The following is a 15,775-nucleotide window of genomic DNA, read 5'->3' on the forward strand; positions in this document are numbered from 1 at the left end:
CAGTTCAACACACGGCAAATTTCAAACCTCTAGAGAAATCTCCAAAAATTGATGAAGACTCACTAATTGTTAAAAAGACAAATTTTGTTCTTTTCATGGTGGAAGTGATTAATTGTACTGCTCAGACGACAAAAAAAACAGAAAAAATCAAAATAATAGTGAAGGCTGCAGAAAAATATCTGGATGTTAAAGATATGAACTGGGAGATGGTTGGAAGCATGATGGAAAGACCAATGGGACCATCAGAAACTGGCAGAGGTACGATGACCTAGAGTAAATTAAAATTATACGGGCAAATGTAATTTAGTATAATTTAGTATTATGTGGGTTTAAGTTACACAGGTTATTTTATTGTATTTTTTTTTTTTTTTTTTTTTTTTGGGGGGGGTGAATCGTTTCCTGTTTCCTTGCTTTACTCCATATCAGTTGGTGGCGGTAATGCACATTTCACAAGTTTGCCAACCGCCATAAAATCTCATAAGAAGAAGAAGAACAGTATTAGAGCTTAAACATTTCACTCTGCGAATGATTTATAGACGGAATTAGATATTTATGATTAACGTATGTTTATTTTATTTAAGATATGGACAGTGGTCTTTAATACCTGTACACAGAGTTTGTGTTTTAGACTCATTTTAACAGTTAGCAGACGGGTGGCTAAATGTTTTAATAGCTAACCGTACCTAGCTGGCTAACGTTGCTAGCTGGCTAACGTTGCTGTTACAGAGGAGTCAACAAGAGGTCGTTGTTAGCTCAAAGAACCCAGTTAGAAGTGGGAAAAAACAGCTGTTTTAGGTCCGTTTGTTTATTTTTGTAAGTGTTTTGTCTTTTTTACTGAAAAGGTAACTCTGTAAGACAAAATGCACCACGTCAAGATAAAGACAGAAAAGCCAGGTAAGAAATCTTTTATAATAGTATATAACAAAATTGTCATCAACTACACAGTTAATAACATCAGATCTAGTGTCTGGAGTTTATATTATTATTCTATTAAGATAGCTCTAGCATGATTTGTATTGGCTTTAATTAAATGGATTTATATGTAAAACCACCAAAAACACACATGCATACATTTACAGATTGACTCTTCGATAAAATCGTAAATATACAGATAATACAGACTTAATCAACATATTTCTTTTCTTTAACGAATGCTTTGTCTCTTCAGATTTGGAAAGCACAGGTGCCCGTGGGAGGTTGGATGCTGTGCTGAAGGGACTTGTAGAAAAGAGTGAAAATGAAAGGTTTATAAAACACTTCTGATGATCAATTCATTCTTTTAATTGTTAGCACTAAAATATTAATAACTCCTTTGCTAAACTTTTAACAGAGAACTGAATGAAGATTCTGGAAAGTTGTCGGTGGACTCTTTGAACAAGTATGGATGAGTGTTTTATTCATTTTGCTTTGTATCTAGTCTATCATGTTTTGTATCTCCTTACCATCATGGCATTATTGATTTGTAATTATCAAATTGTTTATCTATTCTATCCAGAGATTTGTCTCCAACATCTGCTGGAAAAAGGTAACTGTCCAATATGTTTTGGATGTTGCCAGACATTTTGTTACTTTCCAACGTGCATTTTCTTTATTTCACACTGTATACTTCCACATTTATGTCAGCTGTCTACTGTGTAAAGTACTAGTGATTCTGATGAGCCTTGATCTTTATTTATAAATATTTTTATTTTTTTTCCCAGACCTTCTGTAAGATTTCCACAGCACCGGAGAAAGAAGCGAAAGGAAATGGATGAGGGCTTACCAGAGACCAATCAACATAAACAGAGTAAGCTCATGTGTCTGAATATTAAGGCGATGATATTTTGATAGCAATTGTACTCTTTTTAATGTTTGTTAATTTTCCTATTTTTGGCATTTTATATAATGCGGCTTTTCATTTCTCCTTGTATTTTCTGCTTCTCTACTATTTATTTAGATTCATACATTATCAAGTTGTTTGATCGTAGTGTTGATTTAGCTCAGTTCAACACCAGCACCCCACTGTATCCAATCTGCCGAGCCTGGATGAGAAACAATCCTTCATTTAGGGAGCCAGCTACATCTCCAAGCTCCCCCCAAAGTGTAACAGAGGATGAGGTGAGACCAAATATATTTGACATGATGACTGAGAACTGTGGATGTAAACACGACCAAAAAACTACAACAAAATAAACATTTTTTTTAAAAAAAACAGGGGAAAGCGTATCGCTGAAAGCATTAATTAATTTCATACATTATAAAAAAATAAAAAAAATTTCTTTTGCCCCTTTTTTGTGTTTTAGGTCCCAGATATGATGAATGGCAAAGGTCAGAATGTGTACCGGCTCCCACTACCATCTGCCTGCCCAATTAGCCCCACTGGTGAACCCATTAATCTCAGGATCCCTCAGACTGAGAAACCAACCATTTCCAAGGTAAGCAGATGATATGTTTTTTAAATGCTGCTCTTTATATATTAACGATAATACAAAAATGCAGATCCCTATATACAGTATCTCACAAAAGTCAGTTTTCATCTCACTTTTTGCTCAATGTTTTATTTGTTCTGTTTTCATGGGAAAAAGCAGAACATTTAACACTTTGATACAATTTAAAGTAGTAGTAGTAGTTGTTTCAATGCAGCTTGTATAAAGGCAGATTTGAGTGTCCAGCATGTTGCAGTCACTGCCTTGACTTTCTTGGACGTAGAGCAGGTTATTAGTGGAATCCTATTCAACTCCTCAATGACGTCATTACAGAGTGGGTGGATGTTGCAGACGTTGAACTCCTCCTTCTATTTAATGATGCCCCATAGACGTTCAATAGGAATCTGGTCTTGAAAAACGCCTGGTCAGTCCAGAACCTTAATGCTCAGTTTCTGTATTAACACATTGGTTGTTTTGGAGGTGTTTTTATGGTAATTATCATGTTGGAAAAATGCCCTGCACCTCAGATTCTGAAGGTAGCAATCATGCTCTGCTTTAATGTATTCACCGTAGCACCCACCGTCTCAAACCCTGACACTCCCACCACCATGGTTGACTAGGGAACACACACTTGTCTTCTTATTCCTCCCTGGTTGCCTCCACGCATGCTTGACACCACCTGATCCGAAACAGTTTATCTTTTTTTTTTTTTTTTTATCAGGCCACAAAACATGGTTCCATAAACCATATGCTGAGTCTCCTTGGCTTCAGCTAACTGTTAGCAGGCTTTCTTGTGCATAATCCTTAGTAGGGGCTCCCTGCTGTGGTAATAGCAATTCACATCAATTAGATGCAGTTTGTGGTGTATGCTCTATGCCCTGACGAGCTGATCCTCACCCTCTCAACCGCTACAGAAATCTTTGCAGCCCCCCTAAATCTGCTTTATATCAGCTGTGCACTCAGCTTCTTTAGTCCTCCTGGCTTCTTCTGTGTGGATGGATGCTGTCCTGTTAAACCACCTTTTGGTCTTGGCCATCAGGATGTTTAACACCTGTTAAGTTCTTGGTAGAGCTGGACGATTAACCCATTTATTCCATTAGTCACAGTTTTTATGAAGACTAAATTTTTGGAAAATCTTTTTTTTTTTTTTTGTCTTTTTCACTCATCCACTCTTTGGGCTTCCATGGCTCATAGGGACATTAGTTTCTTGCCTTTTTGTCCTTAGACATGTAACTCATAATTGATAAACTGGCTCACTGTGTGATAAGCATAAAGGCTGTTATACACTAGTTTATGTTGGATAATGTAAAATATTTCACACCTTTTCGGACATTTGGTCAAAATTAGCATCTTTTGGGTGCTAAAGAGCGACAATGCTGCAGCTGAGGGGTGCTGTGTTTAAGCCATATTGCCAAGCCCTATGTGTGTTTTTTTTTTTTTTCTTTTTCTTTTACTCTGAGTAGAGCAGATTTACAATGTCATACAAGCTGTACATGAACTACTTTACATTGTGTCACATTTTCATTCTAGCCCCATAAAAATAACACATCAAAAGAAATGTGGGCATGTTTCACTTTAGTGAGATACTTTATGATGCTGAGATACTGTGAGACTAAAGTTAGTCTTTGTCCAGTCGACAGATGTCCCTGTATCAGGAGCTCTAATCAGTGACCACATGGAACGCTGGAAAAAAATAAGACAAAAGTAAGTGCTCTATATTTTAGATTATCTAGATTTTGGGTTTTGTGTTGTTTCTTTCTTTTCTTTTTTTTTTTTTTTTTTTTCAAGAAAGATTCATCCATATGTGAAAACTCACCTTAGTCCTCGATTCACTTAATAACTTTTTGAGTTTTGCTCTTGAGTTTTTTTTTCTGTTTATTTGAAAGTAGCAGTGTTTTAAAATGTGATTTAAAAAAAAAAAACAATAAATCATAAACTTCCCACTTCAAACTCCTTCTTTTAGTCTCAAGATCAGTAACAGTCTGAGTATTAACTCCCCAGCCTGTATGGTCATTCTGAGAAGCAAGTGTCCTATCTTTGGCAATGCCATCACCATCTAAAAGTTAAAATCACAGACTACTGGCACATTACTAGCAATGTTGCTGTTTAGCAGCATCTCTTTATCAGCAGTTTTTAATCATTCAAATTCAATATCAAACAAAAACTGAGCCTCTATCTCCAGAACATAAGTTTTCCTGGATTTAACAACAAAAGCAGACTCCTTTCAAGCTTGTCAAGCTCCCCCACACCAAACTACTTCCTGCCTTTATGGACCTTGCTTTGTGCACCGGTCCACAGTATAAGAGGCCACGTTTAAAGCTGTTCCTACAAAGTTGGCGGACTGGAATTCTCTAAAGGCTCTTGTTATGCTGAAGCAGTCACTGGAACTAAGATGGCAAGCCCAGCTCCAGACAAATCCCACAGCACATATTTTATGAAATAGAATGTACATATAAAAGAAAGCATTGTTGTGTCGATGCTTATGGATATTTCCACCATCTTTACCCTAGCTGTCTGTAATAAGTGAGTACAGGAGGTCTGATTGAACCACAGAATAAAAGACAAAGGAAAACAAAGTTCAAAACACACAAATACATCAGGTTTATGTACCGATCGTTTTCTGCTTATCCAAGATCTGGTAAAGAAAGCAGTTATTTTAAGAAAAAAATGAGGCGTCACTGTCCACCTCTTTTTAGGGAACCTGAGTGTACCCGCCTACTCCCTTAAAGTTTTAAGTCCCTTAAAACTTGAAACAGTCTTAAAAAATAATTTATGAGTCAGATGAAGCCGATGCAAGGATCGTAGTCTGTGTAAGGTAAATAATATATGAGAAATAGGTTAGTAGAGTTTGCAGTAACTAGCACAGCCGCTAGTTAAAGACCTTTTCATTAAGCTGTTGATTTCATTTCCGTGTTCTCAAATTTGCTGGTTCACTCTGACGCCTTTAACGTCGTGTTTGAGAAACAAGTCGCTCACACATGAGGATCTTTTAAACAAAATAGTTTTCATGTGATGTCCACACATCATAAGTGACGAAGTTCCTTCATGGGAGAAAATCTAATTTTGAAAATTCTTCAGATTTTCCACAAAGCTCCTTTTTTTTCATAGTTATATAGTAACTGAAATCAGCAGAGGGGAAGAAAGGAGACTTAAATACTAAACTCTGTTAGGCTAACCATTTTTTTTGTACTGTATCTTACACTTTAAACATGAATTACGGAATATTAGTTGTGACTTAACCTAAAGTGGGTTGAGAAAGGTTGGCTTTAAAGCCTGCTTGTTTCTGGTGAAACAAAAACCATGTCTATGAAAAACAATTAAATAAATCACAATAAACTTTTAAACAAATGTACATCATATGATACTGCTTTTTATTTAGATTATTTTTTCTTTCATTTAGATGGAAGGAGTGCTCCAATAAGAACCAGCTGAGGTACAGTGACAGCATCAAGGTTCTAAAGGAAATGAAGGAGCTGTATGACAACTGACTGCCTGCCTCGCCACTGCTCGCTGCTCAATGAAATCTCCATAGTGGGAAAGGAGCCATGGATTTAATGTTTTCACAAGTAGAAAAGCAAAAAACAGCAGCAGAACTTTGAACCTTATCAGAATTTATGCCCTTTAAATTACAGAAACTTGATTGTTCTATTTTCTCTCTTGAAGTGTGATGTAGTAGTTGAACATTTTGGTCAAACAAACTGTAAATGACTAAATGAATTACATAGAAGGTTGTATGTTTTTTTTTTTTTTTTCCAAACGCTCAAAAATACATCCTAATAAATTCCAAAATGATTTAAGTCTATTGTGGTGTATTTCAAACAAATACAAAAATATCTTATTCATCCCCCCAAAAAATTATGCTGATAAAACTCATATTTTGGACTTTCTTGAACAAGTTATAGATATTAATGGCTATACGCACTAGGGAGGAAGGAGATCCTGTCTGCCTCCGGTCTTTATTGCAGTGGGTCTTGAGAAACCTCTGACTAAAAAAAGTCAGAAGAAATGGATGCTAATTTTTGGAATATTGATTTAGTTTTTTATAAAATCAGTTTTAGAGGAGCTCCCAGGCTGGAGCTGCTCTTCTTTATTAGCTAGTCATTTTTTCTGATTCTGCTACCCCAGTGGATTATATTAGAATAGAAAACTCTTCACAGCAGATATATAGAACATGCAGAATCTTGCTGCAAATGCTGAATGACCTAAGATTAAAGTCCGCTCTTGTCCCTTATTGTGGATGACTTCACAGTTCCGTCTCCAGTTACTCCGTTGTCCAGGAACACTGGTATTTGCAGTATTATCAATTCCACTTCTCCTTCCATGATGGTAATAGTCTGAACTGTTCTTTTTCTTGAATTCAAATTCAGGCTCAGATGATTTTAATCATACCATGCTACAAATTAGTTCCAGTTCCCCTTTCTTTACAACCAAAGACTTTCAAGGAATGGATGCTTCTGTATATGACAAGAGTCAGTCTCGCACTGGAAGTCGGAGGTCTACTGAGTAAAAATGAATGGTGAGACCATTTATGCATAGAAATGGGTAAATAAGATTTTCCTTCAATCTCAAACTGTTTGTAATGAAGTCTTTGATCCAGGCGATTGTTGATGCCTCCATTAATCAGGTTAGTCATATTATCATGTTTGTTCCTAGTTGGATGTAATTCACTACCTCCAGAACAGGTGTGCTCAAAATCTACTCTCCTGCAAGTTTTTTGTCTGCACCCCAATGCACCCGAATCAAATAAGTGCCTCATTACCATAACTCTGCTGAGCTAAATGAGTGGATTGCGCCTTTAGATTCAGGTGTGTGAGAGGAGAGATGCATCTAAAAGTTACACAATGGCAGGTCTTGAGGACTGGACTTAAGCACCTCTGCACTACAACAAGCACTTCTCCTCTAAACCAGCAGGTGGCAGCAGTGAGATCATGTGGAATGTCTTACATTGACATTTAAAGTTAGTATGTTAACAAAAAACTGACAACAAAAATACAGCAATTAATGAATAACAACAATATACTACAAATAAAGAGGATTAACAGTCCTTAAAGAAATAGATCTGATGTGGGAGAGTTTGTCTATGCATTCACAGAGTCTTTTATATAATTAAAAAGAATAACTACTCATTAAATATATTTCGTAGAACCATACATTAAACAGCGTCAATATATAGATGTGTGAAGCTTTTTTAGGGGGCTTATTGAAGCTATTAGAAAATTGGGTCCGTCCTTAGAGATTTGTTTGGAAAGTATAGATGTTTTGAACGTTCACTTTCCTGTTGTTTTGTTGTTCAATATACATTGATCCTAAACTTGTTTTGGCATCTTTGGGTTTTTGGCCGCTCCCCAGTCCATAATTGTCCCTGACTGACTACCCCTCTAAAAATGTTCATGAACCACCCACTTATTATTTTAGCCTTTGGAGAGAAATTTCTGTAAAACAAAACTTTGATCTTCACCCTGCGGAAATAGCGTTCTTTTAAAAAGAATAGCAGAATCAAACAGGTATTCCAGAATGCAGCTAATGTGCAGTTCTACAGTTAGGTATTTTTAATGTATGTTTTATTGTTTTTATTTTTATTATCATTTTTTTAAACCATTTTCATGGTTTTATTTGTTCATTCTTTCAAATAGTTATTTTTGTCTTTTGTAGATTTTATGCTGGTGTTGGAAAAAGTGCCATTTCATTGTAGTTCTTGCAATAGAGTGTAATGACAAATTTACATCTCATGTTTAAAAAAAAAAGTGAAAGAAAAAAAAAGATGGTTGATTAAATATTTAACAAATGCACGGGTGTTATGTAATGATTTTTATCTCTTGGAACTTTTTCTTCCCTTTCTGTTTAACATAAATGAGAAACAGCGAGTGGGGAATCCCCCCAAAAGCAAAGATTTGCATTCATTATCTTTAACAAAGCTGCTTTGGTATCAGCTAACGTTTCTTAAACCAATTGAATTGTTGAATTTTGGTTTTGATTTCTCTTAATTCTCACCAGTTTGTGTAAGCAAATGGTGCTGCTCATTGCCTCTTTGCAGTTTTTATTTTTGTTTTGTTTTTTGCAATTTGGGTTCTCTTGTACTAACCTCACCAAAGGTATCTTTTATCTGTACTGTCGACTGCAAGGTAATGCAATGACTCTCTTGCAAAAGTTCTCTTACTCCACTTAAAGATGCTGTAAACATGTAATTTACTTTATTTCATAATTCAGTCAACCTCCAATGTGTTTCAGTTTAGTGCATGCATATTTAACCCTGAATATTCAACGCACATGTATAGTATTTGATCAGATTCTTCAGGTTGGATTGTCTAGCTTGAAAACAGGAAGTCGAGTACTAACCAGTGTGGTTTGCTGTAAGATAAAGACCTGTATAGCGTGTGCACACTGCCAATAAATTTGATCTGTAAAACGGAGGCTGTCATTGTTATAAATTGGTGAACAAAATTTATTTGATAACTTCCAGTTAAGTTTTCCAGACAGATTTATCAAGTGTTTTATTCAGTATTTTCCTGTATGGGTCATTTTAATTAGATTTATTACAGAGTAGTCCTTCTATGGGAGTACTCACATATAAGCGTATATGTGTGTTATCTTTAAACAATTTGCTAACTTGGTTCTTAAAAGACAAACACGTGTTAAAAATAAACAGTTTGTGTGGCTTTCAATACAAAAAAAAAAAAAAGAATAAAAAAGCTGCAATAGCTTTAAGTGTTAGGCTAAATATTTTGTCCTGGAGTCCAGGAAGGTCCAGGGTCTTTCTGCATGAGTTTGCATGTACTCCCTGTGCATGTGTAGGTTCTCTCCAGGTACTCTGGCATCCTCCCACAGTCCAAAAACATGATTATTAGGTTAATTGGCTAAATTGTCCTTAGTTGTGTGTGTTTTTGTGTGTGCATGGTTGGGTGTCTCTGTGTTGCCTTGCAATGGACTGATGACCTCTCTAGCATGTACCCTGCACCAACAATCTTCCTGATTTCTTCTTTAGTTGTAAGTCCATACTACTCAGTTTTTACTAGTTTTTTAAGCAAATAAATTAACGTAGATATACACGTTAACATGTGTCTGCACACATCTTCATTCATAGTTATTACCTGTTGCCATTGCAACCACAAAATGCATACACCTATGTACAGGGACTAAGGGTACCTTTTAATGTTAATTTTCCTTCTTTCATATTTTTTTTTTAGGAAAAAAGGGTTTGAACCTCTTCCAAAACAGTCTTATGCTTGGATATTCCGTAGTTCCAAACCACCTTAGTCATAATGTGAAAATATAAGAACAGTTTAGCTGTTGGAGAACTTAAAGAGCATCAAAATGCGTTCATAGCAGCATGTTTTTGCTTATGTTGTATATTTCTATAAGTCATTATGAAGTCAGCAACTTTTACCACCACTGAGTAACAGTCCACTTTCTCTTCTCCTTTGCTCAGCAAAGACTTGTCTAATGTGGTTTAGAAGTGGGGGAAGGCAAGAGTTGTGACAGTTGTACCCCATGATGTGGATATCCCTGTCTGGAGGCTCTAAAAGCACCGACTGTTGTCCCATTCAGCATTCTAAAAATCTTAAATGGAGTTTATTTCACAATTATCTCAAGTTTATCCCTACAAATCGTATTCTCATACCTGTCATTCTTCGACTCAACTTTACATTAAAGTTTTGGGATATAGTGCCCTATGCAACTTTCCTCTCATGCAAAAAATGTCCATGACTGTCTGCGTAAAACCTGTTGAGTCAGCAGTCTTCCCAAATATTGAGTCATAACATGGTATAACTATTAAAATTTTCTTGTTTTGGTTTAAGGTTATATTCTAGATTTTCTGTACAACAGGATTTTGAATTTAAGTTTTCTTTACGCCATAATCTGTTCAGTAAATGCTTAAAACAGATCACAAATATATCGATTTAAATCTTTTAAGAGAAAGTTTTAATTGATGTAAAGCACCATATACCCTATTGTTGAAATGACTATATATTGTCATTTTATCTACCTTTTGTGAGTTATTGCACCTCAGTATAAAGTGGAATATTAATGATGGGAACTATGGATCTAGATCGGTCTCAGTTTTCACAAATACATCTATGTGTTTCATACATGCACAGGATGAGATCCACACATGTACAGAACAAGATTCACCAAAGTATTTCTGGTCCATAAACAATTATAAATTAAATTACAAAGTACCAGAAGTCTTTAAACTTCACTGCATTTGTGTGTGGATTTTTGAGACTCCCTTGATGTGCATCAACACACAAATGCGTTTTCTTAAACGGGATGGTTTGCAACCAATCATAAAGCTCCCTATAAGGAACATAATTGTTTAGTTATCTCATAGCCAAAAAGGAATGGAATGAATAGCATATTTTCTTTGCTTGTGTTTAACAGTCAGCACAGACCTTATTTTGCTCCTTTATGTTTTTTCAATAGACACAATAGTGGCATGGCGTATGTTCTGTAATGCGAATGATGAAATCCATACTATTTCAAAGAATGCATTCTTTCTGTAATAGTCAAACAAAATTGAGAGGATTGTGGAATCGTATTTTTCCTTGGCCTATTTGTGGGATAAAATGATTAAAGTGTGCCTTTTCTCTGCCTTAATAGGGGTGATTATTTAGAGGCCTTTTTCCATTCTTTATGTTGAGATGTGGGAAAAGGAAGGAGGTTTGAGAAGAAGTTTCCTCCCTAGTTTAGATAAGAAGGATCATAGATGAACATGTCCTCACTGTTTCTGGTTTTAATGGGAAACAGTTGTCTGAAATGTTTATCTGACTAAATTCATGTCTTTGATGAACTGAAGTGTTTCTCTTGGGGAGACTCCATGTTCGTGTCTGAGAATTCTCTATATATGCAGGGGTGGGCAGCTACCTCACCAGACCCACACTAGCAGTTTCAGCTGTATGTGTTGTTCTCCTCTGCAGAGTCAAATAAACCTTTTTTTTTCTTGCATATCAGCTCTCAGTGCTCATTTTACCTCACAGGAGTTATGTTTCAATCACACGTGCAGAATGTTATGTCTGCGAAGAGCTGCAACTTGAGTGTTGTGAATCTGATAAGGTGTACGTGTAGAAAAACCACATAGAAGTTTACAGGGTTCGTTTGTTACCTACTCCAGCTGCTTTGGTTCCAAAAAAAAGAAAAAGAACTCTCAATGTCGTGTTTTTTGTTATATTTGTAAGATAATAAATCAAAGCTAAAAGTGTAACAAAGACATTGTTTTCAGAATACTTTTATTAATTGCTGGAAATTCGAACAGTTGTGTTGAAAAGCCTCGTTTGAAACCTTTAGCGACGCAGCAGAGAAACATGGAAATACAGTCATTGTTAAATATGCAGGTACATGAGTGGGAAAAAAAGCCAGAGATATCCAATCTGTTCTGAAGTAAATGAGTCATTACATACAAAGATTTGCAGTATTTACAGTAATTTCATTGAAAGCTTAATATGTAGAATGAAATGCCACAGCACACCCACACAGGGTTTCAAGTTACATTTGCTTAATAAATCTGGAGGGAAAGGGTCTCTGTGATTTTATCAGACTTCCTGTTAAATATATCAAGATTTCTAGGTAACCACAGACAAAAACACCTGCACATTTTTTACACAAGTAAGGACAAACAAGCGTTAATCCAAATAGATTCCTTCATTGTCTTTGCACAAATTTACAGTTTTTTTTTTAATATCAAAACTTTGTCCAGAGCTCTTCAGTGCGGTTCATTCAACCTCTCGCTTTCAGTCATTTTGAGGCTGATTCCTCTGTGCTCCCTGAACTCCTTGTGTGGGTCCGTTTTTTTTCCATTAAGGTCATGGATGTCTTAGCGTCATCCTCACCAGTAGGGGTAGTAGAAACAGACTTTCTTGGAATCCACGATGATAAGGAGCGGGAGGATCCAACATATGACAGGTGGTCCTCTGCCAGGGCATTTTCTAGAACCAACCATATGGACTGCTTGAGCTTCTTCTGAAACTCGTCACACATGAAGACATAGAGGATGGGGTTTAGGCAGCTGTTCATGAAGGCCAGACATACAGTAAGAGGACCTCCAATTTGAACAAGTCTCATGAGAGAATCTAAGCGTTTTAACTCTATGAAGCTCAAAACATGCAAGGGAAACCAGCAAATAAAAAATGCAAAAATTATGGCGAAAATGATTCGCCGAGACCTCCGTTTGCTTGTCCTTTGAAGACGCCTGGCACGGATACCTATAGCCACGTAAGAGAAGAGTATCACAACGAATGGAACGAGGAAGCCCAAAGAAAAGCGGAATGTGTACAGACTCGTTTTTTGTTTGTCTGTAATATTGTAAATGCAATAGGTGTTATTGCCTTCTTCTTTCACTGTACGTAAGAAAGCAGAAGGTGCGCTGCAGATCCCTGCAGCCAACCAGATGACAGCGCTCATGACTTGAGCTTTAAAGATGGTGCGCTTGTTTTGTGCCCACACCACCACCCAGATGGACAAGCAGCGATCCAGACTTATGACTGTCAGAAAAAAGACACTGGCAAACATGTTGACTACGCTCACAAAGCTGTTGAGCTTGCACATGAAGTTTCCAAAGGGCCAGTGGTGATCTTGATAGAGAGAGACAGCTGTAAAAATCAGGAAGGCTGTAAAGAGGAAGTCTGCCAGAGCCAGGTTAAAAAACCAAACAGAGTTGACAGTTTTCTTCATTTTGTAGCCTGTCACATAGATGACCAGACCATTACCTACGGTGCCAACCAAAATGATTGCACAGTAGATGACTAATGAGAAGGTTTTGATGTGCTTGACAATATTCAGTCCAGATGAATGAACTGAAGTCCCATTTCCATTATCTGATGAGTAAAAATAGAAATGGTTTAAGAAACATCAACCAGAATTCACAGGAGAAGAGACCTGGTTTTAAAAGAACCTAACAACATTACTGATATTAAATATCTACTTTAATGAAAATTTAGCAAAGAATTAAATGAAATAAATAACTTGTATGTCTAAAAGCTCTTACCACTTTCCATTTTGCTTGAAGCTGAGTCTGCATTCACTCTGAACTGATCTAGTTGAGATCTGATCCCTGCTGTGTTGTTACTCCTCCTTCTCAGTTCACAAACCTGCCAATGAAACTGTACAGATGGGAGTAAACTAACTGAACAGCATATTCAGGTGTAAAAAAATATCTAATTTAGGATTGAAAATAGATCAGATTTGACTTCTCTTTTGTAATCTCATCACTATTAGTTTTATTTGGTTGACCAACATAACTGGGAAGGGGAAAGGACAATGTGTGGCATCCTTTGGGCTACTTTACCCTTATTACTGTAAATAAAACCTAATTAGTAAACAAGGTATAAATGAGAATAATTGCAAGTTTAGCACCCCAGAGAGGGACTTAAAGAGGAGGACACATTAAGAAGTCCGCCATGCAGTTTGCAACAAACAAATGAGGAAGAAAGATGATGCTGATCAGATGAGACCAAGATTGACCTTCTGTCTAATGCTGTGCATTGTGAAGAAATTACCAGTAACCTTACTATGAAACATGAAGGACACTTTTCTTTAGCAGCAATAACAAATAGTTTAGAGTTCATGGGAAGATGGGTGGAGCTTACTACAGGGAAATTCTGGCAAAACGATCCAGTTAAAAGTCTGAACATAAAAGGAGTCAAGACTCTAAAAACTGTTTTAACAGATCATCCAGTCAGCTGTTCTTGATCTATCTATCTAAACTCTAAAATTACACAATTGCAAGTAAGCATGTTTTTGCTACTTTGAAACTTTGCTGTAATACTTCCACTGGAGAGAGGTTCCAACCCTATCTGTGATGCAAAGCAGCCATTGAAATAGAATGAAAAGCAGCACTGTAAAAAGTGTGATATAAAAAGGAAGTTTTTACTATTTGTAAATAAATTCTCCTGCAGTTGGTACAGACTGTCAGCTGAACCAACTCTCAACCAAATAATTCCATATTGGTCCTCCCCAAAGCTGTTTGATTAGTACATGTAGAATATTATGTATTACATTCTGTGGGGTGAATGAGGAAAAATAATTTGAGTGAAACAATTTTACATAAATATATTTTAACTATGTGCAAATTATGTTTTACTAGTTTAGAACATCAGGTCACACCCTCCAAAAACCATTGCCAATGTTTTAGAGGATGCTTTCTAAAGTGTAATTTATGTTTTTGTAATGCAGATTTTACTTTGATTAAAAAAATACTTTACTGATCCCTAAGGGAAATAAACTTTGGTGTAACTAATTTTTTTTTCTTCCATTAGTTGTTGTAGAATTTAATAGTAGTCAGAATAGTAATCGTTTTGCGGCAAAATGTCGAATCTGTAAACTCAGAGTTGTGCATTTTAATTTGTGAGGTCCTGACTCTGTTTAGTGTTCATTTGTATTGATGACATCAAAAGATGCAGAATCAAACTGATCTGACAGTTAGGGTAGATGTAGATTCCCAAAGATTTGATTTAAAAGGGCTTCACCACAGCAAAGCTTTAGTTTTACCCCAATAATTACAATTAGTTATGGCAAGACTGATCGATTCATGTTTAATTTTTTTCAAATTATTTTCTTTTCATATTCCCCTTCCCATAAAGTGAGTTAATACTGCACTCTGTTTGCATCGCCTTAGTTATACGATTTTCCTGTACAGTGGCACTATATTGTCTGATGCCACCCCTCATTGTCTCATGCTTAAGCCTACTTGAAAAACTTCTCTCTCTTAAAGCTAAACAATCTGGGTTGGTTCTGTATTTCACTTCCTGATTTCCATCCTTTTATTGTACCTACCTTTCAATTTCTGTTTCAATTTCCAAAATTAAAATCCACCCCACTGTAATAATGTGTTTCATAAATTAAATCGAGACATGATTATTTTATTAAAGGTATAGAGGATGATCTATACCTTTAATAAAATGGATAATCTAAATAAGTGGTCCTCCTAATTGTCAGTCATTCTGGTGATATGTTCACGTAAGGCCGTCCTACCTGCTTGTCCTGTTAGCTATCTTTTTCTGCGCATGTGCACTTTCGTGCATATATGTTTGGTGAGCTACGGTTTCAGACAGTCATTGAACCTCACCTTTCTCAAGGCGGTTCTTTGAGAATGGCCGAGGGTCATAAGAGAAAAAGTGTCTACAAAGTGTATGAGAAGAAAAGAAGGACCTCAGAAGAGGCAGATATATCCTGGAATGCTTTGTGTCGAGAGCTCTCCTCGCAAAGCATTATGGGAGTTGCTGCCACAATGGCCCACTGTGGCCATAGGCTGTCGCTACCTGATAACAGTGACTAATAAGATAGATGACGCAGGTACGGCGCGGCAGAGGAGGAGTTACATGACCAATGGGGAGCAAAAAGCAGTGATCATCTGTCCGAATAGTAAGTTAACTGAGTTC

General features: G+C 36.4%; 2 protein-coding genes across 2 annotated transcripts; one reads left to right on the forward strand and one right to left on the reverse strand.

The window, feature by feature from the left end:
• The first annotated feature begins 504 nt into the window (after positions 1–504).
• On the forward strand, positions 505–8,811 carry lin37 (lin-37 DREAM MuvB core complex component). Its single transcript, XM_038273545.1, has 9 exons — positions 505–894; positions 1,169–1,244; positions 1,331–1,378; positions 1,496–1,525; positions 1,701–1,786; positions 1,937–2,097; positions 2,283–2,414; positions 4,039–4,109; positions 5,806–8,811. The coding sequence occupies exons 1-9, from the start codon at positions 861–863 to the stop codon at positions 5,891–5,893; spliced, it is 726 nt and encodes a 241-aa protein (XP_038129473.1). The 5' UTR covers positions 505–860; the 3' UTR covers positions 5,894–8,811.
• Positions 8,812–11,618: 2,807 nt separating this feature from the next.
• Positions 11,619–13,458, reverse strand: LOC119775545 (C3a anaphylatoxin chemotactic receptor-like). The gene is made up of 2 exons (XM_038273558.1): positions 13,384–13,458; positions 11,619–13,213 (listed from the first exon to the last, which is right to left on the reverse strand). Exons 1-2 carry the CDS (start codon positions 13,391–13,393, stop codon positions 12,135–12,137), a joined length of 1,089 nt encoding a protein of 362 aa, XP_038129486.1. The 5' UTR covers positions 13,394–13,458; the 3' UTR covers positions 11,619–12,134.
• Positions 13,459–15,775: the final 2,317 nt, after the last annotated feature.

This window comes from Cyprinodon tularosa, unplaced genomic scaffold (genome assembly GCF_016077235.1).
Source record: "Cyprinodon tularosa strain WSP-4 unplaced genomic scaffold, ASM1607723v1 ctg876, whole genome shotgun sequence".
Lineage (NCBI taxonomy): Eukaryota > Metazoa > Chordata > Actinopteri > Cyprinodontiformes > Cyprinodontidae > Cyprinodon > Cyprinodon tularosa.